Source organism: Plectropomus leopardus, chromosome 11 (genome assembly GCF_026936395.1).
Source record: "Plectropomus leopardus strain MGB_pleo_1.0 chromosome 11, ASM2693639v1, whole genome shotgun sequence".
NCBI classification, from domain to species: Eukaryota; Metazoa; Chordata; class Actinopteri; order Perciformes; family Serranidae; genus Plectropomus; species Plectropomus leopardus.
The window spans coordinates 27321830-27346742 of NC_142186.1; the positions used below are offsets into that span (position 1 = coordinate 27321830).

At 40.1% G+C, this 24913-nt stretch overlaps 1 protein-coding gene across 4 annotated transcripts in view; it reads right to left on the reverse strand.

Moving 5' to 3' along the window:
- The window catches only part of kcnn3 (potassium intermediate/small conductance calcium-activated channel, subfamily N, member 3), an 81967-nt gene that overhangs the window by 10796 nt on the left and 46258 nt on the right, over positions 1 to 24913 (reverse strand). For all 4 annotated transcript variants that reach the window (XM_088084488.1, XM_042490034.2, XM_042490033.2 and 1 more), the window contains 4 exons: positions 23465 to 23761; positions 22262 to 22383; positions 20491 to 20632; positions 11146 to 11256 (listed from right to left, as the gene is read on the reverse strand). In XM_088084488.1, the coding sequence (XP_087940614.1) occupies positions 11146 to 11256; positions 20491 to 20632; positions 22262 to 22383; positions 23465 to 23761 (672 nt within the window). The remainder of the gene's footprint in view (positions 1 to 11145; positions 11257 to 20490; positions 20633 to 22261; positions 22384 to 23464; positions 23762 to 24913) is intronic.

Here is a 24913-nt window from a genome sequence, read left to right on the forward strand (position 1 = left end):
CCTGCCATCGCATGTTTCTCCCTCTGAGCCTCAGCCCCCAGTGTGTATCAACAGGATTATGAACTCCCATCCGTGTAGGAAGGACAGGCACCGACAGAGCTGCAAAGTTCCTGGAGAGGCATCATCAAAATGAAGACATGAGTTAGAGGAGCTATGGCTCTATACACCAACATTTTTGCTAATATCTTGATGGTAGCTTTGTGTTTTTTTAATTAATTTATACATTTTACAAATACAACATTAACAAAAGAAAAATATGTATATATGTATTTATACATGTCAAAATAAAAACCATGGACTGTATAAAGGACGTACGTCGCTATTGTGACATTACCCACTGGTTTCTGGACGCCTTAAGTTCAGCATTTTGTCTATGGCAATCTTGTTTTTTTTTTTAGAGCCAGAAGTGACCATTTTTTGTCAGTTATGGAGCTGTGGAGGAGCTGATGGGAATCTGACTCTTATTCCCCTTTCTGTCAAAATTAGCGTGTATGTGGTTTATTCAAACACGGGTAAACCAACTAAAAATAGCTCAAAGACTGCTTTCCCACTGCCAGTAGACCAGAACTGTGCACACAGCTCTGCAGCAGATTTGTGTGCCTTTCTGTGTGTGAGTGGGTGAGTGGGAGTGACGACACAGACAGTTATGCTGGTTACTTCTTTTGATATATCTCTTTCTTGTTCAGTCTCTCTTTCAAACTAATTTGGACTGATTTTTGCGTGCTGCATGGGTGGAAACAGATGGTATTTAGTGACGGCTCGTCAGTGCATCTCACCGGGTTAAGGGGCTACAATAAGCGCATTCACCTGGAAACTGTGTTTCCAGATCGGAGCTGGAGTTGATAAATACCCGTGACTACAGTAGTCATGCGATTTGAGGTGTGAATGCCAATTATTAGCATTCCAGTGAAGGAAAAAAGCCAGGTGTTAGCAGATATAACCAGGTTTTTTGTTCAGTGGAAAAGGGTCTATAGTCTGTGGTGGCTCCTCACAGACAGCCTGTCACTTGGCAGCCTCTTTAATAATGTGTAACTTTAAGCCTTAACAATATGTAAACGTGTGTTATATAAAAAAATCTCTCTGTACAATTGTCATGAGTGGGGACATAGCTATAGAGACCAAAACCAGGCCGTAAACATGTTTAGTTTTGCTGTAAAGTTGGGCATTTTAGCATAGTGGTCTGCAGGGATTGACTTGAATCGGCAACCATCTTAAAGTTGTCATTTGAGGAACTGCAGTATTTGACACTTTCACACTGGCTCCAGAGGTTGCTGCTTTACATACACACACACACACACACACACACACAAAAATCCCACCCTGAATAGCTGCTGCAATATACAAAAATTAAATTGAAAGAAAAAATAAAAATATGTAAATATGTCTTTATACATTAACTGTACGGAAATGTGAGAGAAAATAAATAAATAGCATATCACATGTAGATGAAACAATCAGCCATTGCCTTCCAGTAAAAAAATAGGTCAGTCTCTGTAGCAAGGAGTGAAAAAGGTTTCTAAAGTCTCCAGAATTTGTCTGATTATTGACTGAGCAGAGGGAGAAGAGCTGATATCGGTGATATTCACGTCGATCGTGGGGACCTGCAGAGCGGACATCTACTGTAAGATACACTTTTTAAGCCAAGCACATAAAAGAACTGTTAATAGAGATCTGATGTCCCTGTCAAAATGATCTCCCAAAGCATGGTTTAACAGGTAAAATAAAGAAGACACTGTAAACCATTTACCTCATAGATTACAGAATGAGCCTCTTTCCAAAATGCCTGGTTGGGATCACAGGACCAAATCAAATGCAGAATTTGAAATACATTTCCGAAGATATTACAAACTTAGGTCCAATCTGCAGAATTAAATGTAACCTTTAGACCACGTTCAACTTCAGAGAATCACAAGATGAAGAATCAGAGTACTGCAGTAGACCATAAATCTCTGAGATTATTCCCATGACAGATTTTACTGAGACCACAGCAATTTCCAGTCCTGACAGTTTTAAGAAGCTCTCATTCGTCCTTAAAAGACATTCTGCAAAGTGATGAATTTTGAGATATCCGAAACATTCTTTCAATATCAAATTTAAAATCACAACTGCTCACTGTGTTGCAGAGGATATTTGCAACCAGACGTCAGTGATTGTAAGCAAAAAGTTAATTTGCCTGGATTATCTCTTATCTGCACTTCTTATCATGAGCTAGGTTACTGAAGAGCACATTTAATACCCCTCATATCTACAGGCCCTTCGGTAAATTGATATGTCAAATCCTATTTATCAGTTGATTAATCACTGCAGGGGGAGTGAAATATGATGAATGATGGCATCTTGTGTCTGTCCGGCCAACTCGCTGCGGAAGTTTTCACACAAACTCCCAAAATCTGGCCAGCAGTGAAGAGGGATCCTGTTGCGCTGCTTCAGGCCATTTAATTAAAGGATGCCAAAGCTTCACCCTTCATTTAAATACTAGGGACTTCTTCGCATGCAAACGGCAGGGACTGACAATACCAAACTGTTTGTCTTTTACAGGTAATCCCTCCACCAACCTCTTTATTTTCTTTCTCTCATCCTGAGAGTTTAAGTACTGCGTAAGCTGAGTCTATTTACAAAAATAAAAGACTCAACATGAACCACTAAGAATACTCCACAAGAAGCCAAACGACAGCAGCGGCAGCTATTCCTGGACCATATGGCCTGTACTTGGGCAACCATGTTGGAGCCATATGGCTGGTTTGGGTCAAAGATCTGTTCTGGTTGCTCCCCTACATGGCACACCTTATGGCAGGTACACAAAAAATCTGTTATGACAAGGGGTTCCCACACCTCAGCGTGTTGGGTGGTAGATGACATTATGGAGTATGAGTCAATCAGCACAAATAGAAATATATTTAGAAATGTCACATGTAAAACCACTATTAATAATATCAGTAATGTGTTTTCTTTTTAAATAAACAAATATTTAGATATCAGATAGAAAAAAATATGAATTTGGCTTTGACAATTTGTTGGGCAGTAGGTTTGGGCAGTATTATGGCATACTTGGGTATTTAGAATACAGGCGCTTCTTTTTCTATTACACTCATTGTATGTAGTGCACAGCACGCACCACCAGAACTCAGGCTCCGGTTTCTACAGGTGGAATAGGCAGCTAAGGTAAAAAAAAAAACATTACACCTTGTGGTGGAGGGATAAATTACAGGACTGTAAACAGCTGGGGTCTAGCAACAACAACGAGAGACCATGGGGAATAACGGCATGTTTTTACATACGGGGTTCCCACACATTTTCAGGGACAAAATTTCAAAACTTTTCCATGACTTTTCAAGGACCCATAAAAAAATTAAATTTTGGAAAAGCATGTCTTTCCACTGTGTCTGCAGCACTTGTCGACCCGGTTTCTTTACTTAATTACACACGCAGGAGAGTCTTATTTCCCATAACAAATGCTGCCACACTACATCAGACATATATATAACCTGTCTTAAAAACAAAGGCTTGGCCAGTCTTAGTCATGGAAAATTAAAACTGTGCAAATTTTCTGCAAATAAGGTGTTTTAGGTAATTTGTCTTACTTGACATTGTATGCCTTTCAACTATTGCACATTATTGATGAAACTACAGCAAAAAGTGTTAAGTCAACATAGGGACATTCAACTTTATTGGTTGTATTTTGTATTTATTTTAAATATCCTCAGAACCCGAAAACACACAAGTGGGTTTTAAAAACATGTTTTCTTAAAAAAAAAAAAATCTACGAAATCACACCATTAATCATAGCCAGAGACTGTGAAATATGGCTCTTTATGATGGAAGGAGGATCATGCATTTTACCCAAGTCACTCAGGGAAGCTCAAGGAAAAAATATTTGTAGCTCCATGAAGGGTCATGTTAAAAAAGAAACCCTACCAAGCCACCCCCAAACCCTACTCTGAAAATAAAGTACAGTCCCTTATGCCCTGGATTGTTTTCCCTTCATTTTCCGTAGTGATGGTGACAATTTTCTAACATCAGAGGAAAAGCCAAGGCGCCTGACCCTTTGCTACCCAGGAGACCCTTGATGACCTACGTATGCAATTAGCAATTAGGTGCCGTGGTGCTGGAGATACAATAGTGTTCTCTATGAGAGCAGAAAACATAAACAAACAGACCAATTACCTTGGCAACAATGTTCCACCTCATCCATGTGCCGCAACGACATGTGGCCTTACTTACTCTGACCTTCCCCTCACGGGAAGATGACACAGAGAGGCTCTCTCTCTCTCACACACACACACACACACACACACACACACACACACACACACACACACAGTCACATATTCATGAACAAACAAAAAGAGGGCAGCTCAAACAAATCAATGAAGTCATGAAAATAATAATTGGCTTCTTTTATACGTCATGTGTTTCCTGAATGAGGTCAGATCCAGACAGTGCTACATAAAAAAAAGAGTGTGCTCAAGTTCATTTGGTAAAAAACATCAGAGAGAAAAGGCAGTCACTAAGTGTCAAATTAATTTTCTGTCTATGTCACAATACGTCTGCATTAACAATGATGCATCCTGCTTGCGTGTGAATTAAAAGGCCGTCAGAAAAGGGAGTTATTTTTACTGTGTGGAGTGAAAGCTAGCTTCGTGGAGAAATCTTCGGGGGTTAGATTGCTCCCATTTGGCTAGTGGTGTAAACATTGGAAGGCATTGCAGCACCTCCTCCTTGGCCGAAGCCCAGAGTGCACTCTGAATATTCAGAGAGGGCGAAGCTCTGAATATGCCACAGGGACTTCTAAAAGTGCTCTGATTTAACCAATCGGCCAGAGTGGAGGCAGAATACACGTTCAGAGTGCAAATTTACAGACACATTTTCAACTTTGCAACACGACTTTAGAAAGCTTGAAATAAAAGCACTGGCCTCAGAGACAGCTATATTCACACACTCGATTTGTTTATTGCTTCAATGAATGGCATTTAATTGACATGGTAGAGCCGTCAAAAGAAAGGACACGCCACTTCGCTCCACAGACTTAACGCCTACACTAAGTATGTCCTGCTTTTTCAGCTTTGAGAGCATCCAGGGCAATTTTCAGACCAGATGGACTTTAGGTTGTCCAATATATGCTTTAAGTTAACCAATATATCAGCATGGAGCCACATTACACTGAACACAGTACACCAGTGATACTCAATGTGCAGCTAATTTTCTAGTCAGTTTCTAGCCACCTTTTGCAATTTGCGAGACATTTCTTGCAAAGTTGCTCATTCCCTTTACCCTATGTTCTCAAAGGAAATCAAACTGATTTTCTCAGGTCCCAGAGATTTAAATGCTTGTGAAAGGTGTAAACAAAACTACAGATATTATTGTATAAATTATTCCCCAATTCTACTCCATGAATGAGCTGTGCCTCGTCAACCTCAGAGCTTTTAAGGCAAGTGACGAAAACACATAGAAACAGTGCATCTGACAAAAGTTAAGCTCCAAACAGCAGTGCTGCGTCCCTCAGGGCCAATTAAGAAATCTGAATAGAAAACAATAGTTTCTAACTGATGCTTGCTTATGTTGCATTCAATTAGGACACATGTTAGAGCAAATAAATGAACAAACAAATAAACAAATTAAGGATTCTGTTCAAGTTATCTATTTTTTAAGACAGTGACTGTATCCAGAGTACCACCAATTTCAACAGTAACAGTATACAGTTACTCATTTTTGTACCAAATACTTAATTTAGTTACTTGTATTCCATAACTCCCAAACCCTGCCTCTAAAACTGTGCATGAAAACAAGTCTTGACATCAAACATGAGTACTTACAACCTCACACACATGGTCGAATTAAGGGCTATGTTAACTGTTATGTAATTAACATCTGTATTAATCCTATCAAAGGAGAGGAAACACTTCACTTCACTTCACACTGCATGAAAATTAACCCTGCACACTGAACTTTAAAGGATGTTTTTTTTGTAAAGCACATCATCCTCCTTGATAAGGTTATCAGGTCTTCCGCACCCCAATGTGCACCACACAAGATTTCAAGATTTCACTCATCAAAAAAAATCTGATCTGAGGATGAAAGGAGAGAACACGCAAATGACGGAAAGCGAAAATATTTTGAAGTATGTGTCAGAGAGTGTCAAAAATACGGCACACATTTGAACTAAAAATGATCTGTGCGGTACACAGATAAGGAAGTTAGTTTGCTTGCAGTCTGAGGGCTCTACGACCACACCCATGACTTTTTCTTACACAGCACACATGTAAAAAATAAAGACACGACATCAAACACACATTACCAACAACATGGTCCACTGGCCTAGAGTGACACTGATTGGCATTTAATTGACATTCTTGGTAATCCTTCAAAGGGGAGGAAACGCCATTTCACTGATGTAGAAAGCCAGTGGGTGTGCTTGTGTGTGTGTGTGTGTGTGTGTGTGTGTGTGTGTGTGTGTGTGTGCACATACGATGACAGCAGGATGTAAAGTCTATTCCTGCATTATTCATTATAAAGCCTTGAGTGATTGTATTCTCTTGTTACGATGATATGGCAGAGAATGGCCCCAGCCATGTAAATCAATGTGCATACAACAGCTTCAATCATTGCTCTCTCAGTAATAGAGGGCATGAGACAATTACCACCGCATAAACCGGAGACCCTTTGAAGGAAATGTCACCAAGCAGCACGTCGCATTGTGTTGAATGAAACTGCTGTGTGGCGCCTCCCTTACTTGATGACGGGCTTTGTTAAGATGCTTCACTTGATTGAGGAAGACATCTGCTTTATAATTTATGGTATGATCTTCTCCTTTATCTGTGGGGTGATTAGCATCAGTTTGATCTATACGTATGCAGTGAATGGCATTGGAATTAATTAAAAAAAGAAAAGTACAAACTTGAATTACCGCCTTCCAGTTGTATGCCGTCGCAAACCTGTCTGGATGCAGTTATGATTTACATCCATATCTGTCCAAACTCATATGTAGCCATGACAGTAGACAATAGAGGTTGAGAGGTTATCGCCCAAAACGATTATCCATATTTGGCATTTTATAGATTATCTGTATCTGCGTTTTATTTTAATGATTGCCGATAAATTTAACTGAGAAAGTGTCAGCATGGAAAGAATTTTTACTTTGTAAAACCTCAGGGAGCTATTTTTATTTATTCATTTTTTATTTAAAATTTCACTTAACTTTATAAAAAAAAGTTGCCAAGTTTGCCAAAGGCATTTCAACAACGTTTTGTGTTGGAGTTTGTTACATTCCAAATTCTTAATCAATAAAAGATTTTAATTTTTATTGTATATAGGTTCCAAATATTGGTTATCAGTCTCATCACCTACTAACAATCAGTTTCGGCCCTGAAAGACCGATATCTGTTGACCCCTAGTAGACAATACTTGTTGCTGTTGATGTTGCTGCAAAGAAGCTACAAATACATCTAAAATCTGGATGCTTTACTCATATCTTTGACCTAGAAGCACAGAATCAGCACAGTTTCAAGGTGAACAAGCAAGATTAGTATCACCAGTTCAGTATCTGACCACATGTCTCCCCTTCTGTTACTGAGATATGGCGGTGAAAAATGGACAGAAAACATTATGATGTCACGGTGAAGCTGACCTTTGACATTTTGGATATAAAATGTCATCATGTCATCATTTGCGTTTGAATTTGAATTCTTAAGTTCTGACCAAAAACATTTTTGAAAGGTTACAGTGACGTTTCACCTCCAAAATCTAATTAGCCCATCACTGAGTCCAAGTTGTCCTTTGTGCCAAATTTGAAAAATTCCCCACAAGGCTTTTATGAGATGAGTGCTCACAAGAATGAGATGGAACGGAAGGACAAATCTAAAACATAATGCCTTGAGCCAACAAAACAGACGGGGGACAAAACAAAATAAAAACCTGAATAAAACAACAGATATATATAAAATAAAGATACCTCTGTGCATCAGGGCTCAGTGAAAAAGGCTTTTTAACTGGGACTTTGACCCATGCAGATTTTCATTACCATTGTCAATTTAACCCTTCAAACCTGAGCAATTTTTTCAAAAACACGGTAAAAAGTTATCAGTTATGAGTTACAAGAAAATCACCTGAAATTAAACAAAAAAAAAGAAAAGAAAAGAAAAAGAAACAATAAATTTAAAATAATCAGTGTTTTTTCAATGCTCTTGTTACAGAGAGGCTTAATCAACAGTGACCAACCAAGCGAAGATCTCACAAGACTGAAAATGAAGCCAATGCGGACGCGCCAAAAACTGCAGTTCCTTAAATAGTCACTCGAGGCTGTGAAGTGAGTAAATTCCCACAGACACTGAAGTTAAAATGCCCAGCTTTAGAGCACAAATAAACAACTGTTGACAGCCTGTTACAAAAAGTGCCTTTGGTCTCTATAGCTAATTTCAACATTCATGACAATTGTAGGGAGGCTGAATTTTAATACAATTCACCTTTTACATTTTATTAAGGCTCAAAGTTACACAATAGTAAGGATGGGCTACTTTGACGTCAACTCCTCGGTCAGATCAACTCCTTGCTCCTCCACAGCGTCAGCCTCTCAGCCAAAATTGGTTAACGTCAGGCTCCAAAAAACAATGCCAACAGCTGTAATGTCAAACTTAACACATTAAAACAGGAGTCCACAAACCAGTGGGCGATGTCACTGTACCTACACTCATTGTATTTACAGTCTATGGTTTAAACATGCGGCGCTGTGTCCTGTCCATGCTGGACCCTCTCTGGACTAAAGTGTGTCTGAGCGTCTCCAAGTGAGTAGCGGTGACGTAGGGTAGCTAATATTTGCTAATTAGCTCAAAACACAAATTGGGCTACAGCTGAAGCAACTTTCACGGCAATCCATCCAACAGCCGAAGATGTCCACCTGTTGGTGGATCTAGAGGAAAAGTCAGGGGATCACCATTAAAGCCATTAAGATTCAGTGTCTGGGAACCACAAACATCCTTAATATCATCCAAATCCATCCAGTGCTTACTGAGATATTTCAGTCTGGACCAGTGTTGGATTGACCGACCCTTGCACTGATAAAAAAAATGTTCCACTATCACTATAGTTACTTAAAAATACTGTAACAATATCCACTTTTATATAACTAATGTCTTATGATATGATAAATACACTGCATTTTTACAGCAATTTTAAAGTCGAATGTTAAAAGCACTTTACAAAACCATTCACCCGTTCACACACACATTCGTACGCTGGTGGGAGAGGCTACCATATGAGGTGCCACCTGCTCTTCAGATTAACACACTCACAAGCAATTTGAGGAATTTGGAGCAGTTTCGGGTTCAGTGTCCTGCCCAAGGACACTTCAACACATTTGGACACAAGGTCTGCAGGGGCCAGGGGTAAAACACGCGCGCAAACACACACACACGCACAGACACACACACACACACACACACACTCACACACACACTGTTTAATGTGTTAAGCATCTTGTGAAAACACTTTCTGGTTGACCCGGCCCGTGCCCGCAGGAAGGTGAGGTGAGAGTCGGCTCCAACAGCGAGTCTATTCAGTTTCTGTGTCGATATTTTACCAACACTGAAATTATTGATAACCCTACCACGTTCTGTCACCCAGATACCCTGCTGCCATAATGTACCCTACATATTTGATATGGGAGCTATTTTTAAAACTTGGGTCTTTCAACTGTATGAAAAATTGAAAAGGAGCAGAGGAGGGAGGGAGGGAGTGAGAGATGGAGGGAAGGAGGCAGGGAGGGGGGCAAGGACAAAAAGAAAGGAGAGGAGAGAAGGTGACGGGGAGAAAGACGGAGAAAGGGATTTACTGTAAGAGAGACAAATGTCAGAGGAGAGGGGAGGAGGAAGGGTGGAGGGACAACCATGTGGGAGGTAAAAGACCGGATATGGGAAGATAGAGAGAGACTGTAAGTGAGGGAGCGGTACAGAGAGAGCGAGAAAAAGATGACCTTTTATTGCCGTCACTCACTCAAATAACATGGCACTCTGTCACAACAATACAGGGTGATAGTGTGATGTTGTAGTTGGGGAGGGTGAAGGAGGGACAGTGAAAGGGCAAGCTGTTTTGCTGGGCTCTCAACCACCTTGAAATTCACCTATATAGTCTGCTGGAAATTTATTGGACCCAAAATATTGTTTTCTTATAAACTTTTATGATTGAAATGTCATCTATTGGCTGAGTGGATGAACTTCAACTTGGTCGTTAAGAGTTGCATGTTGGGCAATTTGAGTAATTAGCATAACAAGCTAATGACAGGGTTCCTACAAATTTTCATGGACAAAATTTCAAAACTTTTCCGTAATTTTCAAAGACCCACATAAGGTGTTAGAGGACCAACAGAAATTTGAAAATCCAACAATAATTTATATCTTTACAGTTTCTGGCTATGATAAATTGTGTCATTTTGGTGATTTTTTTTTTAAAGAAAACACGCCTTTCAAAAAAAAAAAAAAGTTAAAAAAAACAAACACAAATCAGCATTTTTTTCTATAGAAATCAACAAAAAAAAGAAATAAATTGCCAAGACCTTCTAAAACAAAACATGCTTTCCAAACCCATTTTCTTAAAAATAGAGAGAAAAGAAAGAAAGTTTTTTCTAAAAATATTTTCCAGAAAACAGGCCTTAAAAATTTTGAGAGATTAATTACACACAACACATTTCCATGATTTTTTCAAAAAACTTAATGATTTTTATGAATTCCATGACTTCTTTCAGGACTAGAAAATTTTTAGATCAACTTTCTATGTTATTAAAAAACAAAATGATTGAATGAATGAATGATGTCATTTTATTTTGGTAATTCACTGATTCGCTTATTAAGCTAATTACGCAAATTGCTTCACATGCAAATCTTAGGAACCAATTTAAATTTCATCCACTAGGCCGATAGATGACATTTCAGTAATAAAAGCAACAACACTTGGTTTATTGTTGGCTATATAGGGGCTTCCAGTACACTAATAGGATGATTACACATAAAAACTGTACTTTTATAAATGGAGTTCTGTTGGCGCTCCACGTGTGTGTGTGTGTGTGTGTGTGTGTGTGTGTGTGTGTGTGTGCAGAGAGTGCTTTCTTTTACAAATTATAGTTTCTGTTCTGTAGTTTCATCCACACCACACACTCACCCTCTTGGTTAGCTGCGTGTCCATCATGAAGTTGTGTACGTGTTTCTCGGCCTTGGTCAGCTCCAGCTTCCTGGCTACCACGGCAACCACCAGAGCTGTACAGCCTGCACCCTGAGAGAGACGAGGGAGGGAGGGAGGAGGAGGAGAAAACAGAGCACTGAGTCAGTCAGTAAAGAGGAGGAATTGGTAAATCGGTGGCTTTTGGCCGGGGAATTAGCTCAGATGATTGAAGGGAACGAGGACAAATATGAGGAAGGGAGCCGCACGACAGAAGGAGAAGTGAATGGGAGAGAGGAGAGGATTAAGAGGGATAGCTCTGTTCCAGATCCACATTTCCTCATGTCGAGCAGCAAGCCAAGTCTATTTTAACTCCCAATCCATCTGGTGTGAGATCCCTTCTATATCGCTGCTATATGGCGCTGAAAAATATCTCCCTTATAGATAAAAAAATAATTATCAAAGATTGACACCACCTAATTTCGTTTAATTGGATGCTGTCAATCTGAATTATGTGGTGTCTGTCTTCTCCTGTCACAGGAGGCTTGAGGCCTGAAGGAAGTGTAAAAAGTACGAAACTTGGACCAGTTTGTCTGTATTCCAGCTCGAGCCACATGGGACATAACGGCAAATTCATTTGGGAGAGACTGACAGCGGTCTCTCAACCAAAAAGGCATGCTTGAGAGGAGAAGAGGAGCAGGAACACGGGGAGGAAGACAGACTTAATTAACTTTCAGATTAGACACTGTTTTGAATGGGGCTGTTGAGTGCTCACAGGTTCCTCTGAAGGGGCAGGCACCCAGAGAGAGAGAGGAAAAAAAAGGGAAGAAAAGATAAAGAGAGTGAAGAGCTATGAGTAAATATAAATGGGGAAGGGAGGAAACACAGAGGGAGGTTGGAGAGAGGGCCGAATGCAGGAGGCAAGGGTGTGTGTGCAGAATAGGAGAGAAAGATGGAGAAGAAGGCAATGTTAATGAGGTCACATATCTCCTGATAAGTAACGAATTAAGATTAAGAGTGTTTAATGAAAACGTATGAGTGCTCCTCCTTCCTGCGTCCAAGTGTGTGCAGAGAAAGGAAGAAAGAGAGTGAACAAAAGAGATATATAAAAGGAGAGGAGTTGGAGAGCCAAAGCGAGGGAGCATGCAACATTTTTGAAGCATGTAGGAAATAGCCAAGACTTCAGCGTGCACACTCTTGAACGATAAGACAGGTTTTCTTAAAATAACTTTGGCTGGGCTCAGTAAAATGTAACGCAAACAAACAGGCATTAGTGCCCACGTCTATACACTCATCCACTCTATTTGTGTTTATTCAAAAACTATGAATAAAATATGATGAGCGCCGATGGAAAACCCTTCGAGCGTTCATACATGTCTGTGCTTTAGGAAGAACAGCCTTTGATGAATTGCTACAGTACAGTATGTGCAAGTGCAGCCACATTGTGCACGCACCCAACTGTGTGTATGCTTTCAAAATTGTCCTCCTCGGTCAAAAACAGCAGGGTGCTGATTGGTTTGTTATGGCACGTTATGTGTGTATGTGTTAGTGAGTGAGTGCGTGTGAGCGCATGAGAGTTTGTTTGTGTACACGACCGCATCCATTTGATTTCAGCAGGGTTCCCTACGCAATCTCCACAGAGTGACACGGCTGATGATGGCTGTGCTGCTGTGATTTGTTTCCTACGCCGGGGTGTTTCCATCGCTCCCTCCACAACAGCAGCAGCCGTCTAACTCACAGTCGGAAAAAGGGGGAATCACCCATCTGTGCAACACCCACACTCTGCAGGTAAAAACTGTTGAGGTTTGTGCAGTGGAAAAAAAATTCCCAAAGAGGTCAGAGGGAACTCACAGAGGAAATAAACGGGGAGATTTAACACACAGAAACTGTGACATTTAATTTGCTCGATTAGAGTGCACACAACAAGCACTTAGAGCCACACAAAAGCATGAAGTGGGTTTAAAGGGAAAGCTACTCTGCATCTCTTTAATCTGATGACCATTAAAGATCAACACTGTATCAAGAGACTGCTGTAAATGAAACACAAGCACAAACACATGTTCATATGGTAATTCTTTACATTAAAAGTCCAGTGTGCAGGATTTCGGACTACATTGGCAGAAATTGAATATAATACAATAAGTATGTTTTTGTTTGCGTATATTCACCCGAGAATAAGAATCGCTGTGTTTTTTTTCACCTTGAAATGAGCTACTTGTATCTGCATAGGGAGCTAGTTCTAGTTTATGCAGATCCACATGATTTCTAGCCCAGAACGATGCACTATGGTGTGTAGCTTTTTATTCTGTGTTTTGTAGGTGATGTGCTTTTTGTGTAGTCACTTTATACAATATGCTACTGTGTGTTATTTGTCTTAAGTGTGTCTTTTTTTCTCTTGTACAACTTTATGTTATCATGTTATTGTGCTGTGTATTTGTTCTGACCTGCTGTGGGACTGTGGATGCGAATTAGTAATTAGTATGTTATGGTGTATCAAATGGTAACATTTATGAATAAAATAAATAAATAAACCAAACATCGGCTCTAAATAGGGACGTTTGCTTTTTCGCATATTTCGGTTATCGCACCAGTCACTGTGGTTAGTAGCTCCTCTAAGACAAACGATGTCAGAAAAAACACTTTTTTAAAAATGTGAAACTGCTCTATTCAGTGATTTTTACGAGTTTTAATAACCTTATCCATTTGTTTTGGAGACAAAAAGACCACTAAAGGTAATTTGGCTCCTAGTAAAAACCTCCTGAACAATTAAAACTTAAGGAATTCTACCAAAAAAAAATAAAAAATCAATAAATCATTTTTAAATATATATTTTGCTTATACTTAATGATTTCTTTAAGAAATATACATGAAAGAAGTGTAATAATGTACAGAGAGCAGGTCATTGTTGCAAAAAAAATCACTTTGTTAAGGTTTATTTTGCAATAATGACCCCCTTCATCCTCTACATACACCAGCCTTCACTTACAGGTGCCGAAAGAGGGAGTTTTACTGCAGTTGTTTACAAAAATGTATTAATAATGAATCATATCTGCATACTACTACACTATACTGTAATATGTGTATTGGAGGGATAAAAGCACGTTCTGTAAACACAACATGCATGAACCGCATTATCTGATATAACTTGCAATTTAGATAACATACTTTTTTTGCATATAAAAACATTTTGTGGCCGTCTACCACCATCCACCCACAGGGACACACAAACGCACACATACACACGAACACCTGGCACACCCCCAGGTAGCCTCGGGGCAGTGGTATATTCCAACACTGTTGGCTTTCATCTGTTGTCATAGTAACAACGGTGAGAATTTCTCCTATGGAAGCTCATTACAATAATTCTCAAAGCAAGGAAAAAAACATCACATCCTGTTCTCAGCCTCCGACCTTTTCCCCCTTTTTAAAAATCTTCTCTTCTCTTCCACACTCTGCTTTCCCACGGCCTGCTGCACCTGCTTTCTCCCTCACCCATCACACCGCAAGCCTCGCCTTCTACCTGCATCCTCACTCCTTCTCTGATGATCAACGAAAATAAACCACTCTCAACACTCTGGAGAGAGTAGTGAGTGTGTTTGTGTGACAGGAGAGGAGAGTGTGTGTGTGGGAGTCACACTAAAGAGTGTATGTCAAGCTCTGTGTCAGTGTTGTGTGGAGGATGCAGTCTGTAACAGTGGGCTTGGGACGCTTTGTATCCACCCGCTGTTTTGTGTTTTTGTGAGTGTGTGTTAACATTACAGTAAGAGTTGTACTCCAAAACACCGATTGGATGATTCACCCAGCAAAAGGGGGTCTGTTGTGTGTGTGTGTCTTTGTTCATTAGTGTGTTTATTTACACTTTAAATGTTCGATACAGCGCAAAAAAAAAAAAAAAAGTAGGTGAGCTGGTACAGAGAGGTTGGACTGATACAGTGAATTGGTTTTGGGGATGTCGGAGGGAAATTCAGGGCCCTATTTAAATATTTAAACATTTCAATAGTCAGTCCCTTCAGGATGTTGCAGTGTTATAATCACAACGCAAATTCAGCAAATCCCAATAAATTGTACTGTACTTGTATAATGCTTTTCTAGACTTCTGACCAGTCAAAGAGTTTTTACACTACGTGTCACATTCACCCTTTCACACACACATTCACACACTTGTGGCTGAGGCTACAGTACATGGTGGCACCTGCTACTTAGTAACCATTCACACGCACTCACACTCAGATGGCGCAGCATCGGGAGCAATTTGGGGCTCAGTATCTTGTCCGAGGATACTTTGACATGTTGCCTGGAGCCGAGGATCGAATCACTGACCTTCCGATAAGAGGACAACCTGCTCTACCGCAGCCACCCCTCACAACAATGCAGTTTTGTCCAATCTCTGCAAATGTACCACAAATTTTAATATTTCAAATGGGTAAAATGCCGTCATATTGTAGAGCAGCATGCAATGTATTGCTTTGTTTGCCCTCTCTCTCTCTCTCTTTATCATTATCATTATCTGTGCAATTTCATTATAACAATGTGCAATCGTATTATTTCCATGTGCAATTAGTGTAATTTTTTTTAACTGTCGAGTTTTGTGTCTTGTTTTTTACTAATATATTGTTTTTTGCTTTATTTATCTTACATACATACATACATACCTGCTTTGTCTTCCCTTTGCTGCTGTAACAATACAAATTTTGCCGTTGTGAGACTAATGAAGGATTATCTTATGAGATAAATGCTGCATGATCAGAGCTCTACACCTGGGATAGGGTCTCACACACACACACACACACACACACACACACACACACACACACACACACAGTGACAGGGCTAACTGTAAGCATCACATAGCTATTGTGAGATGGTGACCGCTGCTGCGGGGCTTCTGCCCAAATGGCAAAATATTTAGAGCAGGAATCTGATCATGTTGTGCTGTGTTAGGTCATGTTAAACAGGAAGAGAGAGCAGGAGAAGAGTGATGGTCCTTCAGTGCTGCGTCAAAAGGTATCAATAGTTGATCGTTGGGCGATCAACTATTGCTGCCCCCCTACCATTGTATGTTGTAAAGCCCTCTGAGGCTAATTATGATTTGGACATTGGACTTTAAAAATCACATTGGAATTGAAATTAAAATGAAATTGAATTTTTTATGTGTCCTTTGGGGAATGCGGGGGAAAGTCAGTCGTTACAGGCTACAACAATCGCCACCACAGCCGGCGAAATCCTGGCGAGACTGAGTTTCTAAAGTGCATGCCGGAAGGGCATTTTGGGTATGTCAAAATACACATTTGCTGGTTAAACAGCACATAATCTGGGCGCAAAGTAAGGTGAATGGGTCAAAGGGGTTGTATTTAGTCCCTTCATTAATCATAGGTGTGTTTTGGGAATCATCAACCATTCCTGTTAAAAGCCAGGTGTGCCTGCACCTGGCACTCTACTATTTACATGGCACATTTGGCAAATTGCAGAAGCACTAAGAGCAGTAATGTCACGGTGCAGATATTGTGGAACATTTTAGCAGCAAAACCAAAATCTGTAGTTCTAAACTTTACAGAGGATGCAGAACTAAACATTAAGCTTTTGAAATAATCAGAAAAGTTACGTTGCTCCTTGTGTAAAAATGTGCACAGCGTCTCTCTAAAAGGGGAGTCGGACAGCAGCTCTGCTTTGATCTCTGCTATGTTCACATTTTAAAGAATGTAATTAATATTTTCCTCATTAATAATGTATTAATTCATCCACCCGCAACCCATCTGTGTGTGTCACATGCAGAGTGTATGTGTGTTGTGAACTATGTAGGCGCATCTTAATATCTGAATAACGTGCTCTTTAAATGCCATGAAAAGGAGACCTGTGCCGGGCTGCAATGAGCAATGAAAGCTGTGGTGCACTGTGCACTTCAATGTGTCAGACAGGGCTCATATACACAAAAATCATCTTTGTCACCCGAGTAGATGATCCAGCTAGTGCTACACACTCACACTACAGAGACAAATTGTTAGCATGTATTTTTAGGATGATGCATTCTCCATAGTTAGTTCAAGACTCTATGTCTACCTCAAGTAAATACCTACCTATATATGGTGAAGTCTGAGTGCCTGCAAGTTTGACCATGGATACCTGAGCTGCACCAGTGCCAGTAAATTTAGTTACACAAATACACGCCTCACTTCTCAAGGAACTCCTGTACCTGACATGTTAGTAATTGATACCAATCATCTGCGTCATGATGACTGTATAAATACCACTGTCTTTTCTCTGATCTATGTTGAACGGCTGCTTGCATGTTTCTTTTGTTTCTGTGTCGACCCGAGTGCTTGTAATAAGTTTTCCTGATTGAAGATTTAACTGGTGTCTCCGTTCCTCAGATTCATCACAGAAAATCATACTATCACTAATAGTGCAATAATTTCCAAAATGGGACTAGTAATCACATTAAAGGTCCACAGTGTAGGACTACTAGTTAGGTGAGGTTAGGTTTGTTTTTGGTCACAACAGTCTTTTCCTTTACTTTTTCTTTCTTGTTTTTTAAGGATATATCTCATGCAAAGTATTATGCAGGTTTCATATATCTTTGTATGCATGCTGATACACATGTTTATGTTTCTCAAATGTTACTAAATAAACAATATAAAAAAAAAGACTCCTCCAAATGCCAAACTTGTAGAACTATAGTGGCTTACGCAAAAGCGTGAATGGCCCTATCTAGAGCCAGTGGTTAGTTTGTATGTTCCAGGATACTGTAGAAAAACATAACAGACTCTGTGGGAAGAGAAAATGCGCCCTGTGTACATAATGAAATAATGAAAACACTAATGAAAACATAGTTATATATTATATACCATTGCTGCCAATAGATGCCCTTAAACTCCACACACTGCACCTTTGAGTGAAGTAACTCACTGATTGTGAAAAATATTAATGGACTTTTGATTTTCAGACTGATGTTGAGGGCTTCTCTATTCGTTCTCTTGATTTTTCTTTAACCATCATCGAGTAGTCCTTAAACTGCATCTTAAGGTACTTCTACACTGGCTTCAAAGCTCAGTCATGGTGGTTAGTGCTTGACTTTAGGAGCACTTTACTAAAATACACTCAGCACAAGTGCAAAACGACCAGCTGATGCAGCGATTACATTGGTATTATTGATATTTTCCCGATTAAACAAGAACAATTTAGAGGCACTCCTGCTTGTTTTTATAATCACTGAGCCAGTGGGTTACATTGTCACATTTCATGATATCTGACAGATCTGAGGACCATTAAAATTAAAATGTTAAGCAGTGTTCTTATTTTATATGAGAACATTGCCTTTATTTCTCATTAATTTCAACAAGCTTTACTACACAGCTGGCATTATTAAAGCTAATGCACAATCATTCCCCCATTTTTTAAAAACATAAAAAGGAAAAAAGTAGCATCATTTAGTTAATGTAAAATAACATTTAAACTGCCTCATGCAGGTCTCGTCTTCTTTTTATAGGAATGCCATGTTGAGAAACAGTGTTTAATGCATTACACAAGACTGTAATCCAGAGAAGAAAGATTATTACATAATTTATTTTTAAAACTACATTATCTCCATCTCAGGGGAGCACCTGCTGTGCAGCGAGATTCATCTTTTTTATCATCACATTTTTGAGTCTTATTTTTTTCTCTCCTGACCTTATAAAGAATCAGCAAAAGCCACCATACTTATTTGCACATTTCATTTGAATTTACGTGACATTTAGCTGTAGAGCTATTAAAAAAATCTATTTTTCTTGCATTTAAAATGACACTAATTTCCTCCAGCTATTCAGAACAGTGTTCGAGTGACTGCATGGAGAAAGATAAGTAGAGTCTACATTAAATTTTCTTAATGAGTTGACCGACTGGACTAATTTCCAAAAAAGTGTTTGGTAGACATAAAGGGATACTTTGCTGACTTATATTAAAACAATGTGGGCAGTATGTGTCGATAAACTCTGGTAAACTTCCCTCCATCTAACCAGTGCCTAGATATCCCCCCAGGATTTCACCGGCTCTTGGGCTGTTGCTCGAACTCCATGCCGCCACGTTGAATGCAAAAAGTATAACCTTTAAAATGTGAGCAAATTTATTGTTTTGATTATCTTAAAAAAACATAGGTGAAGAGGAGATCAGCAACTTGGCATGACCTGTTCTGCAAATTGCAAAAAATTGGTAAAAGGTAACAAGAGAACGACCTGAACATTGGCTTGAAAAAAGAGAGAGAATAATTAGAAAACTATCAAATAACTAGGGTAAAATATCAAGAAAACTATATTTATTATTGTTGTTCTTGCTATTATTATTTGTAATTATTATTGCATTTATTCCTTTTCTTGTTCTTTTCCTTTCCTTTTTTTTTTTTGCTAATTTCAGGTATTTTACTGATTTTTTGCTTTTTTTTGGTTAATTTCTTGCTCATTGCCTTTTTTCAATGCTTTTGAAAGAAATCAAGCCAATTTGCTGAGGTTTCAATGGGTTAACTTTAATATGAGACTGTTGGTACTGCCATTGTATAAACCGAATAACTTCACATTATGTCACCCACCAGCGGGAGCGTTTATAGGTCTGCCACGGTGCATTGCATTCTGGTAGTTGTAGGTTTTCTACCCCCTGAGCAAAAGCAAATGCCACAGCTCTTTTTCTCCATTTTCTCTGGTCATGAAGCAGATATATGCGTCATTTTTCTGCAGAGACAGCCTAGTTTTATGTTAGAAGCCTCTTTATATCAGTAAAAGACTTCTTTATGGACAGAAATGAATAGTTTAAGGAGGGAGGAACACCTGTGAAGTGATGAAATAGAAGAGCAGTCGGCAGCTTAAACACTGATACTAACAGATGGACGGTAGATAGAAATAAACACATGGCCTCAGGGAAGGAGAGACGGACAGAGAGGGAGAGAGAGATAGAGGGATGAATAGAGAGAGAGAGACAGACAAGAGAGGGAGAGGTAGATAGTGGTACAGAAAGTAAATGAAAGACTGAGAGAGAGAGAGAAAAACAGTGAGTGGGAGGACATGGCACACTGAAAGGTGGGACCTTCATTATGCAATGAGGACAGACATGGGAATAACACACACACACACACACACACACACACACACACACACACACACACACACAAACCCCCAACGTGCTCTTGTTTGCACGCCTACACCCCTAAAACACACAGAGGCACAGATGCAGGCTAATTCAAGGAGGATTGCCCAAATTACACAAATGGCAGAATTTCTCTCGCAAACGACAGCATGCTCTCTAATCTGCTGACCTTTGAACGAGGCAAGGACAGCACCGAGGGGAGGGAGAGAGGGGGGGGAGGGAGGGAGGAAACATACTGACCATGATTCCTGTGAGCAGACAGACTCCTTTGCCACAGTAGGTGTGAGGAACCATGTCTCCATAGCCGATGGACAAGAAGGTGATGGAGATAAGCCACATGGCTCCCAGGAAGTTACTGGTCACATCTTGGGCATCGTGATACCTGAAAAGAAATGTGTGCAGAGGATAAAGTCAGTCAATAGTAAGGTTATAAATACAGAAACCCAGCATAACTGGTCCTGTCTGCACATGTGGGCGTCAAACTTCAAACACATGACCTTTTTTATTTTCTTTTATTTTTTTGCTTGACACACAACACAACACATAAACAGCAGCTCTCGCCGCCATTATTCCTGTGCACAACACTGTTGCCATAGCAACCAAACCGTGGTGCAGATCTGAAACAAAGTTGTTATCTCAAAAACTATTCAACAGAAAAACGTATCCTTGGTTGTTGGCATTGGATGTATTTGCTCTGAGTTCTCCATTCTCTGCCATAAAGGGACACACTTCTCAAATTCTTTCATTTGCACCTTGTTTGAAGCAAATTAATTGAGTTTTATGTCTTTTTTTCCTTCTGAAATTTGGTTTGGAGAGGAAACACCAATTAAACTTGGTTGTAGACCAAACAAGGGCTTCCCAGCAGCCGGGCGATGATGCATGTGATCAAGCTCCTTAACCAACTGACATTTTACCATATTTCTTTGATTATCTCCCAAAGCACTCAAACTAATCGTATCAGGATGGCCACTTTTTGCTTTCCACTTGATTTTGCATCAATAGCATTATTTTTTTAATATCATGGAATTGTCACCTGCAAATTATTTGTACAAGTGTATGCACATTTAAACAATACATAATCATCATTATTCAAATACTGTACTGTGATTTTTGGCCATGTTATACTATGTTATCCATCATTAATACATGATGTTTATACTCCAGTTACAAATACAAACAGGAGAAGGCATGGTCAAATAAGAGTTTTCTTACATCTGCTTAAAATTACATTATAGTGGGCTTAAACAAATTAAGGGGTAAAGAAAAGTTGTTGTTATATCATAATCAAGATGCATATTCTTACTTTATATTATTAATGAATATTTCTTAATCTCTATGTCCTATTTTAACCTGAGTTTTTCAGTTTAGTTGATGACATTTTTAGATTACCGTGATGGGTTAGGCTGTCCTGCCCGGGGCAACCTGGCTTTGTCACGGAGCAAGGACATCTCTCGGATGATTTGGGGAATGGTGTAAAATCAGGAAGTGCGAACTTAGTATTTGTTGTGATTGGCATGTAAAAGGTCTCAGCCCCTTTTGAAAATTTATATTGTTATGTGAAGAATGATTTTTCAGCTAACTGTTTTTTTGCAAACTGACTCAGATCTTTGTTATTTTAATAAAGATCTTACCACGCCTCCGAGAAGTTTTATTAAGTTAAATTAGTTAAATAGTACACCACAAAGGGTTTGCATACTGCTTATAAATGCTGAGCGGCAGGGGGTTAAATAAAGTGTTGTCTTTCAGGACCCTTATTATATTGCAGTTTTATGAGACAAAATGGACAAACCAAGTAGCAACTCCATTGCCTGGATCAAATTAAGTGTACAACTGTTGAGAAAGCCTCATAAACTGAAGTCTAAAGATGGATTATGTTGCACACATGTCCCAGATTATATTTCCTGCCAATTGAATTTAATTGCTCAGTTGAATGCCTCGTCCAATCGCAGTCCGTCACTCTGTCTCATGCACACAAACACACACACATAGACAAACCAGCTTTGTTACTGACCTCTCGCACACTCGTACAGTCCAGGCAGCGATGATCCACAGAGAGATGCTGAAGACCAGCAGCACCGTTCCGGGGCAGATAGTCATGAGGGTTTTCATTACAAACCGTGTGTTAAAATGCACCTGCAATACACACACATGCACAGTCAGCATAGCAGCCGAATGACGCTGTAATACACATTTTTTCATGCGTTGTGCAGCTCTGAATCCTTATCCTGTGCACCGTTTCCCACACAGACTTGATGTTTTACTAATTAGTCTTCTGAGCAGCTCCTGATAGCGGCAGCACTCTGAGAATCTCCACTGTAATTGGAGTCAAGATCGGGGCTCGCCCTCCAACCTGGGTCAAGCGATACAGTGTCTTTGAGTAATTGGCCTTTTTCAGTGTAGTTTTTATCCGCGACTCATTTGTCATCAACTTCTGGTGGACGGATGATCTGAGAACAACTGCGAGCCCTGGAAGGGTTAAGCAGCTGATATATGAGTTGTCGCTTTAGAGCTGCTCTTCAATGGCAGCTTCACCTCCTCTCGCCATCACTGCAGCCTGAGGGTCAGAATAGAGCCATCGCAGATACACTCGCGACTAAGTCACCCGTCCAAAAATCTACTCCTCGCCTTCCTCCCTTTTTGTAGTTTGTATATTTCCACCACACGCTGCATCCTCATATTTTACAATAATGTTTGTCATTTAAAGTCATTAGAACGTGGCACAAATCATTTATTGCATGGCTTGTACACGTTTCTCCGCACTCGTATTGCAATCTCAATCGAGTCCTTTCTTTTCATGCCCCATTTGAGCCGTACGCAATATCTTGTTCTGATTTCACGCTCCCATCTCATATTGTATTATGAAAAATCCACCACAGCTTACATCTAAGTCTCCTTGTACGGCGATAACAAAAGGAGAGGAAGGGGATTTGAACTGGTATATGAAAAGGACCAGGGCGACTAGAAGGACGCTGCACAAGGAAGGACTTTAGATAGCTGGAGCCATAGAGGCCAGGAATGAAAGGGACGGGGTGGACACAGATTTAATTCTGAGGAGAGAGCTCTTGACCTTAATACCTTTACAACGCCCTCACCGCTTTCAGGCCAAATCTCTGACGACCACACTCTCTGAATGCACATACACACACACACACACACACACACACACACGCACACACACACACACACACACCTGCAAGCACGAAATGCTTCTGACCTTATTTAGGGCACCTATACTCCTGGAGGAGGCATCGGTGAAGAGTTTGCTGTGCAGAAGCATGACTCTGGCGATGAGGTAGAGGCGCAGGAACATGGGCACGCTCAGCACCATGTCCAGGTCGGCCTCGGCATGCGATGGCGCGTACGAGAAGGCCAGCCGCGCCCGCCACTGAAACTTAAAGTCCCCTGGCACTGGGTGCACCGCAGAAACCAGCAGCTCCAGAGCGATCAGCAGAACCCTCTCCATGGTCATGGCGATTCGCCAGTCGTCAGCTCCGTTGTCGATGACAAACAGCTGCGGGGACAGGAAGGAGAGTTAAAAGAGGGAAGGAGTGTTTTAATGTGTCGCTGTGCAAACTTTTCATCGTGATCCTCTGCTGGCACAGGCCACTCAACAGGACAGCTGACTGATCTGATGATTAAAGCAACGAGCAGCAATTTAGAGTAAATGTCTTTTTCCTGAGATGTAAAACACCATCCATCTAATCAGTAATCTATTCAGACTCCACGCAGTGCTATTGCTCATTTTCATATAACCTACAACTCTTACTAAAATTAAACCAAAGTCATCTGGAGCAGCTGCACTAAAGCAAAACAGGCTCCTAATGATCACAATGTTTTTCTAGAAGAAAAAGACCACTGTGCCCGTATTTCTGCCAGAGGCTCGAGCATGTGCCTAATGACGTTATCTTTAATTGCAGTTTTACCTCTCTGTTTGTTGATGTTTTGTTTTCCTATAATTGCTGTGGTTACTGCTAATATTGTCGCCAAAGCTGTAGTTATAAGGAAGTGGTAAGAGCAAGGTTTCATTAAAGGGTCCATCCTCCAGACGGTGCTGACAGGAAGTGGGGGGAGGAGATGTGGTTGATGAGAGGATAAGGCGGTGGAAAGAGATGGATGAAGTGCAGAGGAAATGAAGAGATAAAGATATGAATGAGGAAGTATCAGAGAATGGAGGATGCTGAAAATAAACTGCATCTTTTCATGTCATGCTGTTCTTGGTTGTTGATAACGTTCATATTTTTTTTTCATATTTCCTAAAAATGTTAAAATATTCACACAGCACTAAATACTACATATAGTCTGTGGAAAGTCATGCTCCTCTGCCTGCTATGTTGACTTGTACTGCTTCTAAAGGCCTTACTGCATTTAAAGGAAAACAACCTTTCAGAGCCGACGGGTCTCTAACGCAGCTGTCAATCACTGCTCGCCAACTGCTGTCAAACTGTAAAACTAGGCATTCCTGATCAAATATGAATCAAGATTCTGTTCCTGCATTGCCTTTTTCTCACATCAAATTTAGTAATAATCTGTTTCGCTGTAAAATGAGAATGTTTAGTACCAAGCGCCGCCCACCAGCTGGACCAACTGTCTCTCCTTTTACAGCGAAACAGTAGAACTGTACAATTAATGGAATAATATCACAAACACAGTTTTGGCTTCCCAC